This window comes from Drosophila pseudoobscura, chromosome 3 (genome assembly GCF_009870125.1).
Source record: "Drosophila pseudoobscura strain MV-25-SWS-2005 chromosome 3, UCI_Dpse_MV25, whole genome shotgun sequence".
In the NCBI taxonomy this organism is placed as follows: domain Eukaryota; kingdom Metazoa; phylum Arthropoda; class Insecta; order Diptera; family Drosophilidae; genus Drosophila; species Drosophila pseudoobscura.
In genome coordinates this window covers 18,711,039-18,732,552 of record NC_046680.1, presented here as the reverse complement: position 1 = coordinate 18,732,552, position 21,514 = coordinate 18,711,039, and the positions used below count along the sequence as shown (strand labels likewise).

The window sequence follows — 21,514 nt, the reverse complement described above, 5'->3', positions numbered from 1 at the left end:
GTCTGTGTTTGTGTGCCTCTGTCTATGTGTGTGTGTGCCAGGTGGGTTAGACCTGGGCCAGACATTTGCAAGTTTCGAGGCGAGCCAGTCTTTGGGGATGCTAATCCCAATACCAATCCCCAGCCCATCACTTGCCGCACTGCCGCCAGACAGTGAACGGCTGTGTGTGGACGGTCCGGGAATGGCTGTACAGCGAGAAAAGATATGGGATCTGAGTGAAACACATGTTTGAATGAGTTAAAGCAGAGTCCACACACTGGATGCAGATGTAATTCAAATCAAATCGAGGGACTGAATCCAATATTTTCTCTCAGTGTAACGATGGCCTGCAGTTGGTCTGGCTTTATTGATCGCGTAGAGGATTATCCAGGGCCATATTGGCAGGCAGGCTGGCCGGCAAAGTGGGGAGGACAGGGACAGGGACAGAGCCTGGCAGCCGTTTGTCCATTTTCAATTTGTGCTCCAACCAGCCGAACGGGACAGGGAGCAGTGGAGCAGTGGACCAGTAAGGGATTGAGTGGGAGATGGGGAGGCTTTTGGTTGCGCTGTAATCCGTTCGAAATGCCCGTCCGAGAGCTGGCCATGAGCATATACATACAAGTGTATGCACATATGTATGTGTGTCTGTTTAAAGCCAGTGGATGTCTGGTGCTTTGTTGTTTTAGCCTCCATATGAATCATACGCAACGTAATCCCAATTCGTTTAAGTCACTGACAATCCATGGATGCCCAGCGCACCCATCCAGTCACACACACGGACACACGCACACATGGATACGCCCCACACATAGATGTACGCCCATAGGCACTGTCCAATGCCAAATCATATTCCCCTCTCTGGGGTCACTGCTTTTCCCAAAAATGATCCCCTCCCCTCACATCGGCATCTCTATCTTGCTGGCCAGCAAACGGGTCGGGTCGGTTCGAGTCGAGCATATTTTCGCAATAAAGTAGATCCCGCATTAATCCCAACGATTTTGTGCTCCGGGCATTGCGTGTGCTTTATGTGTCCGTACGTTCGTGTCGCTCTCTGTGTGTGTGCCAACTGTGCTTGTGTCTGTGTTAATCCTTAAACCGGCAGAGCTAAAGCTGCCCGCGTCGACGTCAGCGACTCTGCCAACTGCAGCCGAAAAAGGCCCAAAACGGCCCAAAACCATGCCATGCCATGAGTTGGAGTTTTCTCCTGAAGGGCAAGCTTGTTGGCGAAGGCGACGGGGTGGTGCAGGAGCTGGGGAACAGCGCCACACACAGCGCCAGCCACGCACAGTGACAGGCCCTGGCCCTACCCCTTCCCCTGTCACGCAGCCACTGGCACTGCCTTCCGCCTCTCGCTACGTGGATGAGTCGATGGCGACGGCTGCCGCTGCTGCTGCTGTTGGGAGATTAACTTTTTTCCATGCAAACACTGAAGGGGCGGGAAGAGAGGGGTGTGTGGGGTGTGGGGGGTGTGGCGGGGATTGTGGGGGAGTGGTTGGCGGTGGGGGCACTGGGCCTTTGCGTTTGGTGGCCGTGTGGGCGAGGGATTTAATTTCGTGCGGGATTATTATTTCGGATTTAACTCTTCGTTTTATGGATCGCTTGGTATTATAATGAACAGAGGCGTCGCTGGCTGGCTGGATTGCTGGCCGTCCATGGTTATGGCCAATGGGGGTAATCGAACAGATTCTAAATCTCAAATATCATCATTTATGGATATCTCTATTTAAATATTCACATTACAACAATCATTACCCATCCAGTTCTGTTCCTTTTCCATATAGTAGTGATCATTTGTATTCCAGTTTCCTAATTCTACATATATCTTAATCCATTCTCAAGACAATAATCACCCCCGTTGCGGAGGCCACTGCTCTATAACCCCCTTTGGCATTATAAACTCCGGTGTATTTTTATAACTAAAACCTTCGTATTGCCTGCGACAGCTACAGCCACAGCTACATCCGCAGCCCCAGCCCCAGCCCCAGTCCCATCCCCATCCTCAGCGACGGGAAACTGTGAACCCGAATCCATTATAGCTTAAGCTGTTGCCAACACCAACACCCGAGACACACACAGACACACCAACACACAAATGTATTTGTATCTGTGTGCAGGGAGAGAGAGCATTATCCCAAAACGAAATGACATCCCTTGGAAATTAATCCTTAATTCCATTCATTTCGTATAATCCCAGAGATATACTTTGATAAGCGTAATGCGAGGCCAGGACAGGGCTCAACGGCAGCGCGAACGGCACGGAGAGAGAGCAGCGCGCGAGAGAGATGGAAAGACACGGAGGGGGGTGGTGGCGAGGCGGCAAGAGAGAGCGCACAGTGTGTGTGTGTATGTGAGTGCTGAAAGAGAGAGAGAGAGAGCGCCCAGAGCCACATGTTGCTATCCATTTGTGTGCGTGCCTCGGTGGCCGTCTCTGTATCTGCATCTGTGTGTCGGCGAGAATGTTTATGTGTGTATCCGTGTGTCATGCCTTTGCATGGGGGCTCTCGCAGCTGAGTTTCGGTTTCGTTTTCAGTATCTTTCCAAACATGCTCGAAGAAGGTTTGTTACTCTGCTCTCTCTTGCGTCTCGAGTTTTCGGGTTCTCGGCTTCTTGTGTTTTATGTGTTCCGCGCCGGTTTCCGTTCTAGTATCTGTGTGTGTTTCTGTTTGGCCGTATTTATGCGTGATGGCCAGCAATCGGATTATGTTTGAGGATATGGATTATGTGTAGCATTGTGCATGAATGGTGGAGCGAGGGGGAGAGGGAGGGGGAAGCGGACAGTGCCTCTGAGTGAAGTGAATCCTTAAGCAACCATAACTCAAAGCAGTGCGTGTTGAATGGTGAATGATTATGAAGTAGAAGTAGAAGTAGAAGAAGGAGTAGGAGAAGGAGAAGGAGCTGGGCTCCCTGAGTGACCTACACCAAAGTGGGAGGAAGTGGCAGGGACATGTTGCAGCACTCATACAGCAAACAATGCAACGAGTTGTGGCAGACGACCCACCGAGTTCACTCCTGTTAACGCTCCGACAGCTGTCTCTGTGTGCGGCGTCTTGTTGAGTGTGGATGGGTCTGGTCTGGTCTGGTCTGGGTGTGTTGTTGCAGACGGGATTTGCCACACCACTGTCAAGTCGCATTTGTCAACAAAGGCAGTAGCACACAAGCACATACACAGAAACAGATGCAAACTCACACTGTGGCAGCCACACAAAGCGCTCAAATGAACTTAAAAAGCAGAGCGAAAGCTTTTAAATCTGTTGCTTTCGTGCAGGCTAATCCCTATGAAGTTCACTAGATTTTGTTTTGTTGTTGCCCCAGTGGAGCAGCAGTGGCAGACACCAGCTCAGCACACACACAAACACACCTACAGTAAGGTATAGAGAGAGGGATTTCGAGGGAATGAGAGCCAAACTAAAGCTGGCAAGGGAGATGGCAGCAACAACAATGCATGGGGCGCTTTGGCACTTAAACCGAACTGAGCCGTCAGGGGGGTGGGCTCATCCTCGCGCGCCGAGTGTGCACCTCCCACACACCCACCCACCCACTGTCCTCGGTGTTATCTTAAGCCGCGCTCAAACACCACCTGCCCCCGCGGCCACCAACGGCGGCAGCAGCAGCAGCAGGCGCAAGGACGAAGCTCTGAAAATAAAATAATGGCTGGGAAAGGATAAGTAAAAAACAGAGAAAGGACCCTGGACTATGGACTATGGACATGAGAGGATCATCTGCTTGAGTATGGCAATACCAATAGGAGGGTGCAGCGGAAGATTTGCATGAGTGCCTCACAATATGAATCCGCATGGATTGGGACTTTCCAGCTCTAATCTTTCAAAATCTCTTTCATTTGTCACTTAATAGAGGCCTCGAGCCTCAAATAATGATTGAAATTCTCCGATTAAATCGAGAGATTAAAATTCACCATCCTTTCAGGCATACTCGTATTAGTGGCCGCTCTGCCTGCTGCTCTGAAATATCCAATTATTTAACCCTTAATGCTCTTTAAGCATTCTCGTTAACAATTTGATAATCTGTTTTAACTCAACAAAGGAAAACCTTAGTTCTGTCTGGGATTAAAGTTCGAAAACACACCAGTTTTCCACCCTTCTGGGAAAGTACGGAACTATCGATGGTGCCCGTACGATGCACATGGGTGGTTATCAGCCGTTTCCCCCTTAGAGATTATTCAAACTTTTGGCTAATTTAATTATGTCATGTATTTTACGTTCATGGGCATTCCATCAATCCATTCCGATTCCCTTTGATGCATGGTAGCTGCAACATTTTTTCATTGACTCCACAGGCGGTTGTGTCTGTGTGTGTGTGCGTGTGTGGGCTGCAATCCTCGTAGATTTAACAGTAAAAGCACCCACCGTCCTTTCATGACACATGCTTCACCAATACTCATGCAAATGTGCTGGACACAGATACATACAGATACAGGAAAGCACAGCAGCAGCAGCAGAAAAAATGAACTCGCATTCCGCTGGCATTGGGCGAAATCGCAAAAAATTAGCAGTTAATCCCCTTAAATTGAATGCCGCAGATGGTGTTGCCTCTCCTCGTTGCTTTTGGATTTGTTGTAGTTGTAACTTCTGCGGATGGTGTTGGGTGCTGTGGGCTCGGTGCTGGTTGTTGGCGTTGGCTAGTGCGCTGATGTTGATGGCTGGGAGAGGCCGAAGAGTCGGTGGGGCAACCGGAAAGCAACAGGAACTGAGAATCGCTGTGAAGCGGAGTGGGAAAAGCTAACGCTAACCCCACCAATGTTGGGCATACAAAAAACAAATGTGTCTGTGTGAGTGAGTGAGTAAGTGTGTGTATGTGTGTGTGGCAATTAGCCCAGAGTTGCCACATAATACGCGGGGATAAATGTTTAAGATTTTAAGTTGACTCTCAGTGGCAGTGGGGTGGCCAGCAGAAACCGACTGGGAGAGAGCGAGACAGCACAACTTTTGTGGATTTGGCTTTGGTCTGTCTCTGTTGTTTTCTGCTTTCGGACTTAAGCTGTCAGCCGAGTGTATTAGTGCGCGTGTGTGTGTGTTTGCGGTTTGGCTTTTGTGGCCAAGGCTTAAGACCCGCTGCTCCCCTCCCCTCCATACCGCCACACACTGCACAGAGCAGCGGGTTGCCCCGTCCCTGTCCTCCGTCCCCCCAAACGCTCACTAATCCGCAACTAGTGAAGAAATCTGTTGAGAAATTCAAACTAATCCCGGCCAGAGTTCAGAGATCTTCGGAGAGCGAGAACGAGAACGAAAAAAGGCTTGAAAATAAGGGAGAAGAGGCAGGGGCAGGGGCAGGGTTAGGGGAATGGTAGGAGAATTATAATGGCACGAAGCAAATCCCCCTTCAAATTAAGCTCCTTGCCCTTCCATCCATTCCGCTCCCTGCCATGCCCTGCTCTGCCCTGACACTCCGTTCAATTGCCTGCGAGCTGAGGCTGCGCTTAATGCAAATACAATGCTACGCGCTCACCGCAGCCGGATCAAATTTCATCCTCCTCCGGCATTGGCATCAGCATCGGCACCGGCTTCGGAACCGAATGAAACCCCCACATCCCTCTCAGGCATTCAGTGCCAGGCAGTCGCAGACAAAGCCCAAATGCCAAAATACCAATGCGATGTGCCGCAGCATCGTCGACATCCTTTCCGCCTCCTGAGTAGGACATCGTCGTCGTCACTGTCGTCGTCTGTGGGCCACTAATAAACCAAGGAGTTCACCCGGCACCCTGCCACCTTCTACCACTGAAAAGCCGTTCATCTGGCAGCTCCTGCAGCTCCGTCTCCCCAACCATCTCGAGGTCCAGGTTTATAGTCCCCCCCCCCCCCCCCCCCCACTTCAGCAGTTCATTGGCAGCGGATTAAGCCGCTGCGCACTCGCAGAGGCAGTAGCAGACACAAAAGACTGAGTGGAGAGGAGAAGAGAACCTTTGCAGTTGGATCGATTTAAAATGATACGGGGCGAGAGGAATAATAAAACAAGTGAGGAACGAGGGACGAGCGGCGAGGAGAAAAATCAGTTCAGGGTATTAATAAGGCAACGGAACGGAATGGTTGCTGCTGGAGGTGACTGTTTGGGTGAGGGTGGTCCGGGGTTGAAGGGTAATATGCATAAGCACCATTAACTTGTACTTAAAACTGTGGCAGGTGGTTGAGCTGGTGGCGGGGTGGTGGGGTGGCGGGGTTGTGTTGAATCGAAGGAGAAGGGACACAACACACTCTGTCGTGTGCATGAAACTTAATTCACTGCGAGCTTCTTCAAGCGGATTATATTAATCAATGCCGTGATATATACTCTTACATATACTGATATGTATGTATATATAGACATATATGTTCACCATTCCGCGCCTGTCTTCCGCTGCTTCCTCTTCCTCGTTCGCCTTCAATTCGGGTTTAAGCTGGCGACCACCAGGCGTATACGTATTGGGTTTCCTCTACAAAATTACCATCTTGAAATGGCTTACAGAACTAAGCCAAGAGAAAAAGGGTGCATTTCTAACGAACAGAACAGTTGGGTGGGTTCAGGAAAGGCACAAAAAAAATCTTGTGTTTAAAAAAAATTCATAAATTACATCAGAATATCAGATTGTAATATTTGTTGACAACTGTGGACAAGTGGGTGTGGCACGATATTGACCTGCCATTAGTGCGAATATCCCGTTTAGAGCATCTCAGACTCTGATCGACTCTATCTCTATCTCAACTTCATTGAGTTTAATTGCGACAGTTGAAACGGATGCAAAGATTCCAATGAGAAACACATTAAAGTCACATTTAAATTCAAGTTTTGGAGTTGAGCCATTAATATTGTCATACTTATACATATGTATAGGATGATATACATACATGATGAATACATTGACAAATAAAACATACCAAAAAAATGTTGTTTTTAACACTTTAAGTACGATAAAACTAATTATTAATGAAAAGCTTCAACGTGTGTATGTGTGTATGTTGATTTGCTATGAAAACATTCAGCTTAATATTTTTACTATAGATCAAATATTTGCATATTAATGGTACAATTTTTAGAAGTGAAAACACTTTTACAATTTCCACTCTCGGTGCAACTCTATTGGTTTTTAATTCTAAGTGTAAATATTCGATTCTAAGCGCTTTCTCTGGTGTTATCTTGGAAAAACGAGGGTATCTGCAGTGCCCAACCTGCAGTCGTACGCTCTGTTTAAACTTTAAACCTTGTTCGAGTTCGTTTTTGCCTGCTTTAATTGAATCAATGGCCCAGATCGCATGTTGTGCTCCTTTTGCGGCAGCCAGAGTCAGAGCCAGAGCCAGGCCAGAGAGACTTTGTTTGGCTTTAAGCAGGAAGATTTAAACGTAATGCTAGCCGAGGCCGACCGAGCCTCTCGTCTGCATATTTATGTACGAGTATGAGTGTATGCCTATAATTCAGTCACACAGTCAAAGCGTCTTAAGCGCTAAGTAGAAGCAACGTAAATAAGTAATATTGATAACTAAAGTGATTAAGGTTGCCTTTGCCTTTTCCTTTGCTTTTGTCTGCCTCTGCGTCGGCCTCTGTGTGTGGCAAAGTCTGCTGGAACCTGGAACCTGAGTAGGGCTCGAGCACACACCCCTCATGGGGCAGTGGGTGGCCCGACTGGCCGACATGCCGACATACCGACTCTTGGCCAATTCAAAATGATTGAAACAAATGCAGCCGATTCTGGTTCTCGCATGCTTTTTCAACATTTTCTTTGGGGGGAGGGGCAGTCAATGACATTTTCTTATTATTTTCCACAATGCGGCTGTGATTAGGTTTGGTTCAAAGGTTTTCAGCTTGATTTTTGGCCAGAGCCAATGCCAGAGCCAATGCCAGAGCCAGGGGAACGCTCGCCCCGAGTCTATCTCGTCTGGGGTTGTGTTTGCAGACATTATCGACATTTAAATCCCTTATTTGTGTCTGCTTCTTCGGCGTGTCCGTCCCTGCTCCTTCGCCGCTGTCAGAGCACTTGATAGAATTTGACAAATTGAAAATCCCTTTTGCGGCGAGTGTGCACACATGGCTGCCTTATCCTGCAGCTCATAATTTTAATCCTTTTTCACAAACATTTTTGCTTATTTGCATTCCTGGCATATTAGAGTTCTGCTCCGTGAAATTCATGCGGTTCTTTCCATCTCCGTTCGAAACAGCTTTCATTACATTCTTTACGCCTTAATTATTCACTTCTTGAACTCTATTTAATCCACGTTCGAAAGCTACTTCAATGGCAATGGAAATGGCATTCCCACTTCAATAGCATAACTTTGCATTGGTTTGCCGCCCCCCAACCCCATTCCCAAACGTCCACCACTCGCCAGAGAGTCATTTGGCCGAAAAATACACATCATAATCCTTTTGTGAGGATTTGTCCCGGACCCTCTTCCGACGTCTCCTGTGCATTCAATTATCGTTTGCCTCGCAGTTGTCCATTGTCTCAGGGTCTCGGATCTCTGTCCTGTCCGCAAGTTGGCAAAACTAATGAAGTGCTGCATCTCCTTGAGCAGCCTGCTAATGCCACTAGAGTCCTTTCCTTGGCCATCTCCTGCTCCTGCTTTTCCTTTGCTCTCTGCCCTCTGCCTGTTCCTTGGACTCCATGGACTCATGGACTCTTGAACTGTCTTCAGCCACTTGGCCGCATGTATAAGCATGTTTTCTGGTTTGGTTCACAGACAAAGCTTAGAACCACTTAAGAAAATCCATTCACAACCTGAAACTAACTAGGACTCTAGTCCTATATCCTCCTCCCCTCTCTCTTTTCCTCTCCGGATGTGTATATGCATGTGTCTGTGTGTCCTGCAAAGATTGTCGAATTCGGTGTCCCTCCGTCTGAGGTTTCGTTTTTCGTGCTGGCAAAAGAAAACTCACCTGATGATGGTCCCAAATCAACATATGAAGCCAGCAACAAAAGGGATTAAGTCTAAGACACACACACATGCATGCCCACCTGTGCACGAAGGACATCACACACACACAGAGATGCCCCCAGCCCCAGCTCCTGCTCTCACTCCTGTTCTTGCATAGTTTTACATGTCTAAGGACAAAAAATGAATTTATTACGCAACAAAAACCAAACTTGAGACAATTCCAAAGGCTAACCCAAGAGGCCGATGCGATGCCAACTTAGCAGCTGAGCAGGCCGAAGGGGAAGGAGAGGGAGACAGTGTGGAGAAAGGGCAAGGGTTGGGTTTTGGTAAAGGATTCAAATAAATTACCGCTACGGGCCATACTTATTTCATTAGGATTATTTTTGACTAACATTTACGGCCCTCCCACACCCACACCCACACCCATTCACATTACCATTTCCCCAGTCGCAGGTCCCTTTGGGGCAGGTGTAGACGAGTTGGATAGTTAAAGAATTCCCAGATTTCCGGCCATATCCGACTGCACCGATTCCGAATGTGCGTCTTCTAATGCCGCTAATGAGGCTGAGGGATAAGAAATTGGACTCGGGTTTCGGATAGGAACGGTGGGAGGCCGCTAAACGCGAACAGCAGACGATAAAATGAAAGAAAATGCCTCGCGGCATTAATTATAATCCGCTTAAAAGTTTCAACATGTTTTTGCAGCCCCCAAAGCCCTATTGAAAAACCCAAATACAAATGCAAATACGACAGAAAAAAAAAGAGAACAAATCTCTGACTCAGAAGCCCCTACCATCGACAGAACTGCAGAGTGCAGAATATTCGCATATGCACAAGTGGAACTCAAAGTGCTGAAGAGCATTGACTTTGATTCGGAACAGAAGTGAGCAGCTTGCACTTTAGGGTGAAAGATCATTCAAAGGAACTTAATACAACTGAAGTTTGTGTGGAAGCAATGTATAATCCATCGCCCTGGAAGAGCGGGATTCTTTGTTGCTTCGTAAAAGGAGAACAGAGGCTTGACTCATTAACTGCTGGAGATGGATGGAGAAGCTTAAGAACTAAAGAAACGCGATAGCAGGCTGTTTGAACTAAAGTGTGTAATATTATTTATAGGGATTGCAATACTACATTGAAGGATTAAAGAAATAGAATTAACGAACAGTTCGGTAATGGTTTCGAAGAACTTATTTAGTTTTCCTGGGTATTCGTTTGTGCCATAATCGAAAACTCAGTGTTATTCTTCTGGCCGCTTTTTGTTGTTTATTTCTACGGCAAGGAATATACAAGGAAGGACCTCTGGCAGGAGACAAGTCGATTTTCATTTTATTGTCCTGCTTAATATGATTTTCTTTTGTAAATGCCAGGCCCCAGTGCGGCAAAGAGTGCAGGGGCAAGGACTAAGACAAGGATATGCTGGGTGCAAAGGTGTAAGATGAGGCTCCTTCGTGTTCTTTGTGAGTATCTGTGTGTGTGCGTGTCCGGGAAAGTTCTTAAGTCGCCCCAAATGCGGCTGAAGCTGCAAACAGAAAAAACAGAGAGACATAGGGTTGAAGGAAGCTGAAGGAAGCATTATAAATTAAAATGCACACATTAAAAATTCTACTAAAAAGAGTTTGCAATTAAGTAGGACTTAAGTTAAAGTGTAAATAAAAATTTACACACACAGACACCCACAGACACACACTTACGTGCCGGGACTCCTTGGGGAGCTGAGGGAAAAGGCTATGGAAATTTGTTTGCCGGCGCAGAGCGAATGGGAAAACTTGTGGCAATTTCCTTAAGACTATTGCTTAATTTCCGGTCACTCTTCCTTCCACAAACATACTCGGACCTAGGCCCTCTCCACCCCTCGCACACATGAGCAGAAGCCTACTTAAGACCCTTGAAATCCTTGTGATTTTTTGCACTGGTCAAGCAATGATAAGCAAATTTCCCAACAGTTCACTTGGCTTAAGACGAACCCTTCTACTCCTTCCTTTCCTGGGGACGCAACCCTTTCTTCCAGCCAGTGGTCACGTGTCCTTTCTGGTTGTTAAAACTTTTGCTCTGTTGAAATTGTAGTTTTCCTAAATACCCAAATCACTCAAAACTGATTTTAATAACTAAATTATGAATATGCCGCCTATAAATAAACAATCACACAATTTATTCCATCGAAAAAGTTCGGAAAACGACTATAAATATTTGCTACAAGGACGCTCCAATAATCCTTTGCAGTCATCTAAATATCTAGGAATTCTCCATTGTCCATCTATGTGCGTGTGTGTGTGTTTGTGTGCTTCGAAGGATTAAATCGTTTTGATGTCCTTGCTCGGGCAATTTATAATTATTTGTTTGCCCCGGCCTCTGTGGTCAGCCAATTGGTCAATTTCTTAGAAGAAAGTCGAGTGGATGGAAACTTGTCCATCCTCCCCGCACGCCCCGCCCCACTGCCTTCATGCACATGAGATATTTCTAGAAAGTTTTCAAGAGATTATAAGTCTTCAACAGGGCAGAGATGGAGATAGACAGAGAGAGAAAGAGAGGGAGAGGGGATGTGGGAGAGGCGCTCCCGGCGTTTACCTTCGTTCCCATTATCCTTGAGCTGGGAATTTTCCAATTTCAGTTGATTGCGATGACTTGATTATTTTGCTGCTGCTGCTGCTGCGGCGCCGGCTACTACCGTGAATGCAGGTTAATAAATCTGAAGCCGCGTGCCGGCAAGGGGGAGGGGAGGGACTTAAAGGCGGCGAGGAATGGTGGGGCGAGGCGGGATATCATCTTAGCCCTGGAAAGTAGAGTTCATTTGCAAATCGTTCGCCAGCTTAGCGTGGGGCGGTAGTCACAGCGCGATGGCAGGCTGTCTGCTGCCGCAAGATTTAATGCCCTCAAACGGTTCTTATTTTTTCATTCCACATTTAATTCAATTTGTTTTGGCCCTGACTGTCTCGATTACTTTTTTGTGTTCGTTCGCTGCTGCCATTGATAATGCTAATAAGGATAAGCCCTGTCTGCCATCGTTGGCCCGGGTGACTTAAAGCTGCCCTGCCCCTGGCCCCGGCCCCAGATCCTGTCCCGCTTTGTCGTTGAAATCGCAGGCGGAATGTTGCAACAATTAGTGGGTGTTCTATGGTTGGCTTTGGACTCCCCACCAACGAGCCACAGCCCCATACATATTGCTCGTGCATGCAGGTGATGCATGGAATCGGCTTTTGTTTCGGCCCCATCAAATCATGGCTCCATGGATAATGGATTTAATGAGTTTATTATTCGGTTGTCGGCCAGCACGCAGCGCTTCCACGTTCCGCATTCACTGCCCTAGCCAGGATACGCCCTGGATAGGCCTAGACTGCTGCCACTAATGACCATTCTGGTCAGGGGACTGCATAATTCCAAAGCCAATAGGAGGTGGAAATGAGGGAGAGGGGACTGCATTTGTTAGAGCCAAAAATTGAACGAGCATTTTGAGAAAATACGAATTTTATGCGAATTTGCAGCGCACCTAGATTGATTGATAGATGAGCGAGAAAGTACTTTTCAGTTTCTGAACTTAAGTTCATACCTCTCAATCGTACATCCATGGTAAATCCTTGGCTAAGGGAAATGAACACAATGGAGATATCCTAATCCAATTCGAAAATATTTTTGGTAATACTCGGTAATAGCTTTAAGCTTTGAATGGGCACCGACTGGCATGGACATGGATGCATTATAGTTGAATTCTTTATTCCTTTTCCACTCGCCTGTAAGCACTCGCACAGACACAGGCATACTGGCCCACACACAAACACGCTGGAGCACACACACAATTGATGTATTTATTTTTAATGCCCATGGCCCCCAATGAGGTTTTCATGGCAATTAAAAGATTTGCATGGCCCACACCCACACTCACACCCCGGCCAGCGTATGCGGCATGAAAATCGCACGTAATTGGGCTGAACTTTCGGTTGGTGGGTCTGAGGCCTCACCATGTCCCGTCCCTCACTGGCCCACTGCCGCCCCCAGGGGCTACCGGGAAACGCTGTGAGCTGTCGGTCCCCAGCAAATGCCAATCGTTCGCCAATCTCTGGCTGCTTACAATTTTTATAATTGGAATAATTAATAATACCATTATGTTTGTCGGACCTGGGGCGTTAAGCCTATTTAGTGTGTTCTCTACCCTTCCCGCCCACCATTCAACCCCTGGGAGTCGCCCCCATTAGTAGTGGCATTGCAAACATTTCGTAAGTTCTATTTGCTGAATTTTGATAAAAAAAAAAAAAGAACTGGTAAGCTTTTCATAATTGTTTGGCGTGAGAAGGAGCGGAGCGGTGCTTTTATTTTCAATTGAAAAACAAATGATGAATGAATTTAAAAAGTTTTTGAAAGGGTGAGGGGAATGCATTTTGAAGTCATCGTTCAGTAATGATGATATGTTTTGCATTATTGCATAAACAGCCCCTACCGCTGCACTTTAAGCGGCTGAAATCATTTGCGGCTAACCGAAACATGCAATAATTTATGTAAATACTTGTGCGGCCAATCTGCACATATAATGCACATATTGAATTTGTATTAATAGCTTATTTAATTTTAATTTGTCTATGGGTGCCCCTCGGAACTAGACTGAACTAAACCGATTATAAGCACTTCTAACGCGACCTCTCTCTCGCTCTCTCTTGCAGCCAAATCACTTCCACTCCATTGTGTGGTGGAGTCGGTGCACTCACTGCACGCCTCCCTCACCATCGACAGCCGGCAGCCCTGGAAGCGTCGGCCCAACATCGAGACAGACAGCTACGTGATCATAGCAGCGGCCACGCCCTGGAGCGAGATTGTCCAGACCGCCCTGCAGCGGCTGGGCTACTCCCAGGAGGTGGCCAACACAGCCAGAGGTGAGTGTTGCAAATGCTCCTTTCCTGGAGAGTTTTCTTAATCAATTCTCTCTCTTTTTGTGCTCCTTTGCAGGCTCCCTGATCATCAAGCACTGGAAGCCCATACCTCTGGAGCAGATATCGGACAATCCGGCGGTGCCGGTGAGCGACATTGTGGGAGAGCTGACATCCGTGATCACCCTGCGCATCGTGATCCTGCGGCCCAAGACCTCTCCCTTCGGCGAGATCAAGGACAAGCTGCTTAAGCTGCTCGTGTTGCAGTCGCACGCAGTGCTCCGTTCCACAGGCTGTCCTCTGGATGAGGTAAGTTCTATGGCAGTCTACTGCTGAGCCCGTCGCCCATCCCCGGTAACCAATTAGACATTCACTTTGAACTTTCACTGAAAATTTTGAACTAAGATGAGAAAATTCTATAATGATTCATAAGCGGTTTATGGAGTAGCTTCTCCTTCTCCCCACCTCTCTGATCCCTTCTTGGAGTTGCTACAACTTGTAGCAAAATATTTCTCTGGATGAGAGACCGGCTCCGTGGGGTAACTGTCGCTAATTTGCGTGATGTGAGCCTTGAACACACACACACACACATACACAGCAGAAAGTTTTGCATGTCCTGGAATATTAAACTCGTTGAAAATGTTTTGATAATGACTACAAAGAAATTTTGTTAAGCCGAGTTCATTTATCTGGTTCACTTAACTAATCCTTTTTCGAAATAGTTTTCGTTTTTAATCAGCTTTGCGAACATCTTTAGGCATGTGTGCATGTACGTATTCGTGTGTGTTTATCTGTGTGTATCTGTGTGTATCCCTATTGAAATCGGCTTAGAAGGCTTACTTGAAATTCCTGCCCTGGGATTGGGACTGGGACTGGGCAGCCCTCCCACATTGGTGCACTCACATGACCCACATTCATAGACAGAATAGATATCGGTGCATGGTGCTGCCATAAATCATCCGCTCGTTCAGTTAACAGCGCACTATCATCGCTCGCCGAACAACACGAAATCACGGCCAGAAATACCCTTCAATTGATATTGCGACTGACTGCTTTTATTGGCCTACCTGATTAATATTAGCAAAGCAAAGCAGGCCGAAGGCAGTTGTCGCCCCTCCTAATCACATGATAAGCATTTACCATAATTTCTACCCATTCGGTGTGTTGTCTGATAGCTCTTCCTAGCCCTGCTACTCTGCCTTTCCCACTCCCTCTCATTTCCCCCCTGCTGTGTTAAGGTTCTCCGGGTGTTCGTGTCCGTATAGGAGCTTTGTGGAACGGCGATATGAAAATCAATTCAATAATACCCCCCCACATAACGTAAGAAGCGTCAACCCATTTTATTTACAATTAGGTGTCTGCCTCACCCAACCGCCAACCGCCTACCGCCCCACCCCCTCCTGCTGACCCGGGTGCTCGTGTGTTTTGAGCAGCTTAAGTGATTTGGGGCGCCTCCTTAGCTGATAGCAGACCCAGAAGCAGAAGCAGAAGCACAACCAGAACCAGAACCACAAAAAAAGAACCACAACAGAGACGCAGACAGAGACATTATCTATTACCGTTGGCGCAACAGACAACAGACAAGAGACAAAGCAATATCTATGAGCATTTAATACGCGATACCCTAGAGGAGAAGCTATCCCCACCTTTGGCGAATGAGTTTCGATTCTATTTCTGTTTGTTAAATTCAGTTTTAATCGCCATAAGCTGATGTGTCGCTGCCTATCAGGGACTATCTATTTATCGCCTTCGATTCGTTGCCATGAGGATGAGGAGGAATGAGGCGAGTAATGTGCAAGGGGGAGGGGCACAATAGGCAACAGTCAGTTAATATCGCCATGGGTCGGTCGGGCGGTATCAGACCCGGGTTCTATATCGTAATAGGCAATTTCGGAGTCGCATTCGCCTTCGCTCCTTTATGGCTAAGTAAATCCGTGCACTTGAGGCAGTGCCTCCTCCCTCCTCCTCTGTCTGTGATTTTTATGACAGCCGCTTACTGGTTGGGTGGTTGACTGGCTGGTGGGTCTTAGTGCAGCTACTGTTGACAGTTGCTCATGTACAGCCCTCGTTCCATGCTCCAAGGTTCCATCGACTAATCCCCTGCATTTCGCTTTGGTTTTTCCCTTTTTTTTCGTTATCGATGACAGGTAACCCTCTCGCAGATCTGCCGCAGCTCGCACCAGAACACGTACGCCATGCCCGGCGGGGAGATGTCCGAGGATCTGCGCCGCAAGTTCGACCAGTGGTGGTCCAACCAGCTCTCGCCACAGGCGGCCATGGCGCCCAAGATGCTGCCCTTCATGACGGCTCCGTCGGCCGTACCCGTGCCCGTGCCCGGGGATATGGACTTCCCCGTTGGCTCGGCCATGGCTGCAGCGGCGGCGGCAGCAGCTGCCCATGCGGCTGTCGCTGGGGGGGCAGCTGTGAACAATCCTCTAGGATCGATGGGCAGTCGGGAGAGTCTGCTACTGGCAAACGAAGCCGCTGTTCACCATGCCACCGGAGGTCAGGCGGCGGCCGCGGGTCACCATAGTAGCATGCTGGTGCATCCTATGCATGCCGCGTCTATGCATCATCACCACCACCACGGAGCCACCCACGGTCACGGCCCACAGTATCCTAACCAGAAGACACGCATGCGCACCAGCTTCGACCCGGAGATGGAGCTGCCCAAACTGCAGAAGTGGTTCCAGGAGAATCCCCATCCCTCGCGCCAGCAGATCCAGACCTATGTGGTGCAGCTGAATACCTTGGAGTCGCGCCGCGGTCGCAAGCCGCTCGACGTCAACAACGTTGTGTACTGGTTCAAGAACGCACGGGCTGCCCAGAAGCGGGCTGAGATGCGGGGCGGGAGTCTGGGCAGTGCCATGAGCGCTCTGGGTCACGCCGCCATGAACGGCTACCTCAGCCAGCACGCCCCTCTTGGCCAGAATTCGAGCAGCAGTGCCGGCAGCCAGCCGATGAGCATGGGGAATCTTTCCATGACGCACGATTATTTAAAGAGCCCCATGAGCCTGAAATCGGAGGACATCGACACCATGTCGCAGCACTCCGACGAGATGGAGGAGGAGCCAAGTCGCCCCAACACGCCCCAGTTGCCGCTCTCACTCACCACCCACGAGCGCAACCGCAGCTCGCCCCTGATGGACCAGGACGAGGAGGAGGAGGAGGATCAGGGGGATCAGCAGCAGCAGCAGCCACAGCGTGTAAAGAGCGCCGGCAGCGATGTGATTAACGGCAATCTGAGAGAGACCGAGGAGGAGCGCCAGGAGAAGGCCAGTGACGTCCAAGACAACGAGAAGGAAAGCGCACACAACGTGGAGGAGGTGCCCCATTCAGAGGCCGAACCTCTGGTGGATGCCGCCTCCAGCCTAAACAACAACAACAACAGCAGCAGCCACTCGCACATCGAGCACGAGCACGAGGTCGTGAGCTCCACGCCAAAGCGCACCATTCCTAAGGAGGAGGAGGACGACCTGGACATGGACGATGACGAGGAGGACAACGAGAATGACGTGAGTCACCTGGATGAGTTCCGCTCGCCCTCGCCAGACCTCTCTGGTGCCGTGGCGCCGCACAAGGACCAGCTGCCCTTTCCCATGGTTCCCAATTCGATGTTCTCGCAATCCTTCATGTACATGAGCCACTACATCCCGGCCTTTGGACAGGCGGCCGCGGCCCATCCGCACCATCATGCCGCTGCTGCGGCCGCTGCCGCCGGGATCCAGCCGAACGCCCTGATGGGGGGCGGCGGCGGACTCAACCTGTCGAGCATCTCGAACGAGGAGCGCCGGAAGCGGAATCGCACCTTCATCGACCCGGTCACGGAGGTGCCCAAGCTGGAGCAATGGTTCGCCATGAACACGCATCCCTCGCACAATCTGATCCTCAAGTATACGGAGGACCTGAACACCATGCCCTATAGGTGAGCTCCCCCATCCAAAGTAATCCTGTAATCCCTGTCAGTATCTTCGGCTAACTCCTCTGTTTCTCTGGTTTGATCTGCTCCTTTCAGGCAAAAGTTCCCGCGTCTGGAGAGCAAAAATGTGCAGTTCTGGTTCAAGAACCGTCGGGCCAAGTGCAAGCGCCTCAAGATGTCCCTGTACGACAACAACCAGTGCGGACAGATGGGAGGCCTGAGCTCCTTTGTGCCCAAGTACGAGGAGCGGGATTGATTCAAATAAATCCAAAGTAGCCGAAGCATTTCTTCCTTGTAAATACTTGAGCGAGACACATACCACACACATACTACGCTGGCGCAGGAGTTATGGAAAAAACACTATACCATATATACTATATAAACTAATAAATAATCCCTAGTTTAGTCCACTCTAAGTATTATTAGACGGAAGGAACTAACCCAGTTACAAGTTACCAGTATGCGAAACAGATAGCGAAAATTAGAGCAAATAGATCATGTATAACTAATTTATAACCAGATAGACTTGAGCCCTATCAAATATATATAGCACTCTCCTCCACTTCTACTTCTACTTCTATCTATGTATCTATTTAGTTCTTAGAAATTCGATAGAGAGGGGCAGACAGAGCGGCAGCCCATTAAGAATAAGCAAACCAAAGAAAGAAAACTTTTTCGAGAGTCGTTGTCGTAGTCTACGATCTGCGATCTGTATATAATGTATGTTATTCTAGGTACGTATTCTTTGAGCATTGTGAATTTTGTTTTGGCCTAGTTGCATTTGTGCGAGTATCTGTATCTGCAGTTTAAGTTTTAGCCTAAGTTTAGTTGTCCTCCGCCCTGCCTTATTTGAGAAGCCATCGCCCCTGTCCATACCTAGCACATATCCCCTTTTGGCATCCGCATATAGCATGTATAACATATGATCCGTTTCTTTCAATAACTTGGTATCTAATACCTAAGCCCTTCCACAATCCCCCTTTTAATTAACTAAAACTACACTCTGAAAAATAATAGTGTTTGATAAATTGTTCCATTAGTTACCTAAGTCTTTAGATCAGTATACAACTATTATAGTAATATTGTAATTTATTGCAAGCATCCACATACCTGCACACACACAGACACACAATCTTACCAATAAAGACACACACACAAACACTCATAAACACAGACATTTTATATATATAGTAATATATAGAACTATATTCCCCAGCAATTATTAAATGATTAAATAAATAAAATTTGTCAAATTTATATGCAAACTGGTTTTTTAATGGGGAATCGAGAATGGAGAACGGGAAAATGGATGGAATCGGATATGTTCTCATGAAGAACGGATCAATTTTGAGTAACGTCTAAAAAATCTCTTGGCATTCTTGGTGGATGGCTTGGATTCGATTGCCAGACTCCCTGCAACTTCTGACGTAATCGTCAAGCGGATGACAACATTGACGTGATAACACCCCAGCATACGCATGAAAGCATAGTTCAAAGACTGTAACAATCTAAAGTGGGTATTCGAATAAATGCATAATGACCCTACATCCCATTATTTGAATTGGCTGAAATATGGACCAGGTTTGGACCACTCATTTCTAAAAGATATTTGAGAGGATTCCCGGCTTCGACGCTACAGTTGTTATTTAGTATCTTCTTTGTTGCATTTATCATTTATATATTGTCACTTGTATATCTACTATATATACAGACGTTAAATAAAAGACAGCGAGCTCCATGAAAGACTTCATAAATTGTGCCGGGATGCACTTCCTTTGAGGTGAGTCTGGTGGATGGAATACCCCTACCATTACCCGCCATGGCCACTGGCACTTTGGGTCTAATGTGCTGCTGCAGTCGTAATGTGTTTGGCCATTTCTCATATGTGCTTTATTTCGCTCTCTTGCTCTGTCTTTTGGTCTTGTTTGAAATTTTTGGTAAGTAACTGATAAGCAAAGGGGAAATAAATATGCATACGTACAGCAGAAGCAGAAAAAAATGGCAAAACTCGTTTGAAGAGGAGCGGAGCACATTTAGCTTCGTTTCAGTGTGACTTGTGGCACGCGGCGTATGAGTTATCTGCTCGCCTGCCTCCCTCTCTCTCTCTCTCTCTCTCTCTCTCTGCGTCTTCCAACACTTTCCATCTCTTTCTTGCCCTCTTACATCTTCGCCGCAGATATGAAACAATTTATTAGCGCCAAAGTTTACTTATTTTCATTTCTTTATTTCGTTCGTTCGCCTTTGTTACTCGTACATCCCGCAGACATTCGTAGATAGCAGGGTGTGGGTGGTCGCGGCGGTTCCTTGGGCTTGGGCAGGGTGGCAGGACAGTAGAGGGCATGGGGCGGGGCTCCGTGTGGTTACTAAATCAGGCACATTATTTCTGATTTTAAGTACATGTGTGCCAGGGAGTGTGGGTATTTATGTGTGGTGTGGATGGTAAAGGGGATAGAAGGGGATGGGCATCATTTGTTATCGCAAACTTTTAAATTAAAATTGTAAGAAGGAGCGAACCAGATAGGTAATGGCGATGGGCGGCTGAGTCCCAAGAAGGCTCTTGCTTATAAATTTATAGAGCATCTTTAGCTCCTCCATATTGGGTGTTCTTTTGATTTATGAATTTTGCAATAAGTAGATACACTGTTGCTTTAATAAAGTTAACAAATGGTAGCGCAAACCATAAGGCATCGTCCTATTGGAATGGCTATCGTTATGGGCAGAATACCCGCACTACAAATATGATCTCAATAATTTCAACTCCTGAATTATCGAGCATAAGTATCGAATATTAAGAACCTGCATATAGAACTTCTTTTTCTCCATTTCTCTTTCATGATTAAACCTTTGAGAGGAGAACTGATAGGAGAAAGATATTGCAACATTTTGGGACTTGAAAACCTCAGATAGGAGTCCTTCCTTTACAGCAATTATTTCCTATTACATATAGTTCATTCCAGCAAATTCCCAACCCCTTTCGATCATAAATATTTACAGAAAATGTTTAATTCCATTTTAGACCACACTGGCGTTTTGCATGGAAGACGATGGAGGTGCGTGGAGGATGGGAATGTATGGAAATTTCGCATAACTTTATCCATTAATTAAAATTTCTAGCACCGCTCTGCAGCAACCGACCTGTGGTTGGCTCACGAATGAAATTACAGCCACGCCCACTCTAGCAGGTCCAAGTGGAAGGCGGTAGGCGCTCGGTTTTCGAGGGGTTTTAAATGGGAATACACGAAAACAGGTAAACAGGTGAAAAAGAAAACATTTACATAGCTAACTACGAGTACACCGCGTACTTGCGGCAGGCTGCCACAACTTTTCCCTTGGTCCAAAAGTTGATAGACCGAAGAGAGGAGAGTCGGCCGCAGGACCTGGAGTGGCAGCATAAATCTTGCTTTCGAAAAGTTTTTCATATCGCCGTAATGATGCCAAATGGGGAATAAATCTGAATAATGCAATAATAATTAAGAGATGCTCAGCAACACTCTCGGCCGGAAAATGATCAGAACTAGGGAAAAATTCAATCGAATTCGGCAAAGAATCGCCAAAGGGTGGGGAAGTAGACTGCTCCATTAGCAGATTCCATTGGTCCTTTTGCCACAACAGAACAAATTCCCATCAAAGAAAAATTTCTTAGCAGCAATTAGAGCGCACAAAACAAGAGCTACCATAAAGGAGACTCGCCTGGCTTCACCAGAAAGGACGGACAGCCAGACCCAGGCAGCCAGGACACTAGAGGGGACAGTGGACATAAATAGTTTTGCGGCTTTGACTGATATGCGGGGCAATAAAACTAATGAGCGCGCGAGCCAAAATAGTAGTTGACAGTGGTTTGGTGGTGGCTCCATTTTGGAGGGTTTCCTGGTTGCTGTTTCCCTGCACCATGCGACCGGGGTGCGGGT

At 47.4% G+C, this 21,514-nt stretch overlaps 1 protein-coding gene across 2 annotated transcripts in view; it reads left to right on the top strand.

Annotated features, from left to right (window-relative positions):
* The window catches only part of dve (SATB1_N and homeodomain domain-containing protein dve), a 45,783-nt gene extending 27,761 nt beyond the window's left edge, over window positions 1-18,022 (top strand). The window contains exons 1-5 of one of the 2 annotated variants that reach the window (XM_033377906.1): window positions 2,508-2,535; window positions 13,484-13,693; window positions 13,767-13,996; window positions 15,835-17,612; window positions 17,703-18,022. In XM_033377906.1, the coding sequence (XP_033233797.1) occupies window positions 2,523-2,535; window positions 13,484-13,693; window positions 13,767-13,996; window positions 15,835-17,612; window positions 17,703-17,862 (2,391 nt within the window). In that variant the 5' untranslated portion in view covers window positions 2,508-2,522 and the 3' untranslated portion in view covers window positions 17,863-18,022. Of the gene's footprint in view, window positions 1-2,507; window positions 2,536-13,483; window positions 13,694-13,766; window positions 13,997-15,834; window positions 17,613-17,702 lie in introns of those variants that run through there. The other variant, XM_033377905.1, reaches the window with a different exon arrangement.
* The last annotated feature ends 3,492 nt before the right edge of the window (window positions 18,023-21,514 follow it).